The sequence below is a fragment of the Egretta garzetta genome, unplaced genomic scaffold (genome assembly GCF_000687185.1).
Source record: "Egretta garzetta isolate BGI_Z169 unplaced genomic scaffold, ASM68718v1 scaffold132, whole genome shotgun sequence".
Taxonomy (NCBI): domain Eukaryota; kingdom Metazoa; phylum Chordata; class Aves; order Pelecaniformes; family Ardeidae; genus Egretta; species Egretta garzetta.
The window spans coordinates 390,714-395,871 of record NW_009258892.1 but is presented as its reverse complement, the minus strand read 5'-3'; the positions used below and the strand labels follow the sequence as shown (position 1 = coordinate 395,871).

Below are 5,158 nucleotides of genomic sequence, written 5' to 3'. Positions count from 1 at the left end.
TGCGTTTTTTTTTGTCACCCCCCTCCGATCCCCAAAAAAAAAAAAAAAAAAAAAAAAAAAAAAAAAAAAAAAAGAAAAAAGTTATCCACCCTGCATGTTGTTCTTTAAGATACTCTGCCCAGATTCCACTTTTTAAATCCAGCAAATAGAAAGACCAGATTTAACGCATCAGCTTCTACTGAGATGTGACCTGTCATGTGCAGCAAATTTGTAAGTGGAAAGGCAAATACGTCTTGAACTGAAGCTTCTTTTACAGAACTCAACAGTTCAATTTAATCACCAGGATTCTACCCTTGATGGCCACCAAAAATGTCTCCTCCCTCATTACTAATCAAAGGCCCACTCTCTGTAGCATACACCAAGATATCAAGACTATACTTACACTAAAAATTTACCTTACTTACACAGTCAAAATGACCGTAGCATACACTGTATCAGCCCACTTACAAACCTTGGCTAAAAACTTCATGGACAGAGCTGGACCTCTGCCACTTCAAAATATCACGTTGTTGTTAACACTGTTAACTCATTTAGCATAAAATTTTATTTCTAGGTCTCAGCCACCTCTTTGGTCATACCTGAAGCTTTGTACCTGTTAACAACCATAAAGCGTATTGAACTCCTCGACCCTCTGTACAAGCCTCAAACAAATAAGCATCATTCCAAGAGGCAGACAGAATGACTTCTGCTCAAACTGAAGACAATCCTAATGTGTTTGGGCATTTTCAAGCACAAGGACAACTCAACCCATGGGAATATCTGCTGGACTCCAAGTGATGCAACAAATTCCTCAAATGATTAGGTGAGGTTCTTAACAGCTCCAACTCCTTTTACAGGCATGCGCACAGCCATCTGACCTGGGTGGGCTCGCTTTGCTTCAGCGGTGAAGACAGATGTCAGAAAGATGACTGGGAAGCATTGTTTACACCGGACTTCCACTTTGAAAACCTCACCTTAAATTAGAGTTTCACTTTAGAGTGTCACTTATTCTTCCAAAGGGCAATACAGTAAGAAAAGCTTTCATTTTGTCCTATCTTTATGGAAAATGAATGGAAGAGGTTCAAACTAAAGCAGAAGATCCATTAATCTTTTAAGAACAACAATGATACGAGGACCCCACAAAAATAGGCAAAGGGAGTATCTACCAAAAGATAGATTTAAGCCAGATCTTTCTGGAAATCTTTTCGTAAGAGTATAGGAAGTCATTAAAGGCCATGCAACGGGAACGACATGCCCAAATAGCACATAGATATATCTTCAAAGGGAAACCGCTTCAGTGATGCTAGGGAGTACAGCGTATGCATGTAACACTTGGAAACAGAGCACCTGCTGCTGTTTGTGCCAAACAGAATCGTTTCCACTGATGTATCAGTTTTATCGCAAGGACTTCCCAACCCCGTCCGGAGCAGAGCACCAGCATTACTGCCGAGTGCTTCATTTTGGCAAACGCCCGCTAGCCAGCTTTCAGGCTGCCAGGCAAAACAACTGCTGGTCCCATTCTGCAACAGCAGAAAGAAACCAATGAAGCCCATCGGCCTTCAAAATTCAGTACCTCCCACCAGAAAGAACCAGCTATGCTTTCTTGATGGAGTGTACAACCCTCATTTTGCGACCCAGTTGTTTATTCAGAAATTGGGAAAGAAAAGCCAGAGGACAGCACTGCAGCCAGTTGGGTATTTTTACCTACGTGGCTCTTCTGCCCAAGTCATTTGCCCAACCATCAGAGGGTGTTTTCAGAAAGAGAAATTGAGAACAAGTTTGGAGAAATTGTTCTATCATGGCAACTGCAATTTGCTGGTTATGCTGCCTCAAATATACACACTGGGAAACAATTTAAGATTCAAAGACAGTTTATCAACTAGAAGTCCCTAGAATTACAAACAAGTTAGATGGCATTTCTCCAACTATTATTGGATTTCAAAAGCAAGACCATCATTTATTGTAATTCTTAGAATGATTTCAGTAATTAGAAGTTCCATAGTAATGTAAGATCCACAGTTTTCCACAAGATATCACCAAGATTTTACTCAATAAAGCCCTGGAAAATGTTCTTTTAAAGCACTTTAACTGTCATTGAACTCAGACAAGCCATTGCAAAATGGTTCTACAACCGTTTTCTAAATATTTTACTGGAGTTCAAAGCAGTATTTTGAAAGTCTATCAAACCAGCGATAAGAAAACTTATTTAATTTCAGGAAGACAATACAAATCAGCACCCTTCAAATATCTCAATGGGCAATTTCACTATTTTCTTCCATTAAAAGCTATTTCATGGTTGTTTTTTTTAATCAAAATGGATGGCAATCATTCATAAACTTAACTACTGGTTGAATGATAGCATCTGTAAGGTTTTTTCCTGTCATAAACCTTAGGTGTGTATCATGTGGCATCATAAGATTTACCTACAGTTTTATCAACATAAAAACTTCATGATCTAACAAAAATACACAAAAGCTTGAAAATTGATTAGAAAAGAAAGTATAGCCAAAAAAAGCATGACTGACTTAAGCGAGGACAGAAACTCACAGGGGTATTACTTTTAGAAACTAAATCAGAATGGCAGAAGGACTCAAACGCAGCAGCAAGATAGGATAATTGGATGAACACAAAAATAATAGTTCCTTAAAAGAAACAACCCTTAGCACATTTAAAAACACAAGCGTAAATAGCAGAGGTTTTTATGCTTAACCGTATTACATCAGCTACCTGAAATTCCTATTTTTCCCACCTTAACAGAATCTTTGACCAAACTGAATTACAGACATAATCCTTAAGCAGGCTTTTTATGTCATTTCAGAAAACCAGCAATTTGAAAGTATACCAGTAAAATGTGGATGACGTACTAGGCTAGCACAGCTGTAAAACTCTGGCATTTAGAATCTGCCTTCAGTCACAAGTGAACAACCATTAGGGTATCCCCGTGTTCTTCTTGATGTGACAAGGTTCTCACAGGTGCTAGCAACTAAGCCTGACCATTTTTGCTTTTACTAAGTGGCAATGACTGAAGATTACAGGCACAGATACCTGGCAAAGCTTGTTTTCACAACGAATTTAATTCATGTTTGTTCAGATTCTCCTGTTAATTGTACAAAAATGTTAAAATTGTGTATTAATAAAAAAAAAAAATATATAAATGTATGAACTCTGGTTCCCCCCCCCCAGTTTCTCTCACTCTCTCCAATGATTCTGGCCCTCCTTCACAATCCTAAACTTAAATTTATTCCTCCTTTTGGAATGAATTCCAGGTTAGGCAGCAAGCTACGCTGAGAAGAGCCTGGTCTCATCTCCAGGCACTAATCCTACCTACATTTACTACTACAATATACATTATGGGGACACTTAATCTTTTAGAATGAATGAGTAGGAACTCCTAATTTTGTCTAACATTAGCACACATTTTTCAAGGCACAAGTATCCCAAATGGCAAGGCTACAAAGCAAGCGAAGTAGCCAGTATTTCACCTAAGCAAACAGAACTGGTATATCCACTCTGGTAACCCTGAAATCAACAATACAAAAAGGATATCCTGTCCAGGAAGCAAAACACACTAATTTGTATTATTCTCACTGTCTTTAAAATTGTTTTTCCTTATTTTCATAAAGCGTTTAAAGCACTATACAATTGAAGATCTCTTAGTAAAGGAGGCAGGCAAAGCCCTGCCATTCAGAAGCCATTTCAGATCCCTTTTCCCCGTCTCCTAACTGGCACTGCTACAAACATACTCTTCCCACTTCAAGGCAGGCAAAAGTCGAGAGCTACAAAATCATGTACGAACACTTAAGAAACACAACCTTAAATGACGAATGATGTGTTTCCAAAATAGATTAGATTTGAAAAAGAAAAATAAGTACTCGTGAAGTTCTTAATGACTTGTTTTCTCCCAGGCTACTTATAATCCCAGTTAGTCAAAACAGAATAAGAAAATGGCCTACCTTAGAAGTAATCCATTTGATAAGGATCAGAGCTAAACACCAGATCAATGCAATTCCCATTGGATCACCCCGAAGACGTGAAGCATAATCTCTTCCCTGATACCCGCCAGTGCTGGAAGCTGTGCAAGGGTTTAAGAGCTGGAGAAGCAGCGCGCAGCAGTAAAGCAGGCAGGAGGCAGGCAGCAGGCAGGCAGCAGGCAGGCAGGCAGGCAGGGGCTGCCGGCACGGCCAACAGCTGCGTGAAGCCTGCCGTCACCTGACAGCCCAGAAATTTGCTCCGCGTGAGCAGCACTGCCCTGTGCGTCTCACTGCCAACTCCGGGCTCAACAAGAAAGTTTTACAACCAGAGGACATGGCAAATAGTAAAACCTTACTAAACCCTACAGAAATGCTAAGGGACATGAAAAGCCACGACTGCGTGCCTTCACGGCACATATCTGAGCACAGCAAAGCGGGCTAGACTACAGGATCAAACTCCAGAACTCAAACCACCAGAGCTAATTCAGGATACTGCCTTGCCTTTAAATGCTGTGAAGAGCCCGTTTCCAGCAGATTTCGCCATAGCCGATATTCACAAGTTCCTTTTATCTTTGCCACCTGGAGAACTGCTATGAACCGAACTTCAAAACGTATTTCAAGGTTGCTTTAATAGCAACTTACTATAAATAATGAAAGAAAGTTAATGCAATGCACTGAATACATGCAATCATTGAAACCAATCACGGTTCTCTAATCTCTTCTTTTGTCCACTAAATACCAAGCCAACCTTCATACTACCTTTCTAGCCACACATACTCATGCCTGAACTGGCATGTTGCTTTGGTTTATTGCTCCAGGGGTTGAACTTGCCTACAATCCCCCTCCCACCCCACCTGGCACTTACCAGGGTTGGAAAGCAGACGAAATTCCTCTAAAAGCACTTATCAGGCCGCCAAGGGGTCCTATACTTGGCACAGCTTTAAGATTCATTTTTAATTTTTGTCATTTTGAAATGACAAAAAATGTTTCATTTCAGAAATACAAAGAAATCTCAAATAGTTTAGAAAAAAAGGGGAAAAAGGAACAGAGTGGGGGATATTGAGGAGTTTAAAAGGATGGAGTTGAATAACTGAAAGGAAAATTATATGAAGACTCTGCTCTTCCTGTAATTATTTTTTATTATATCATATTGAAAATTGCGATATGTGCACAAAATAGAAAAGTTAGCACAGATTACCAAGGGAGTA

At 39.7% G+C, this 5,158-nt stretch overlaps 1 protein-coding gene across 1 annotated transcript in view; it reads right to left on the bottom strand.

The window, feature by feature from the left end:
- Positions 1 to 3,992, bottom strand: part of PDE7A (phosphodiesterase 7A) — a 42,600-nt gene extending 38,608 nt beyond the window's left edge. Inside the window, exon 1 of the mRNA XM_009634110.2 lies at positions 3,933 to 3,992. Coding sequence (XP_009632405.1) covers positions 3,933 to 3,992 — 60 coding nt within the window. The remainder of the gene's footprint in view (positions 1 to 3,932) is intronic.
- Between the last annotated feature and the right edge of the window lie 1,166 nt (positions 3,993 to 5,158).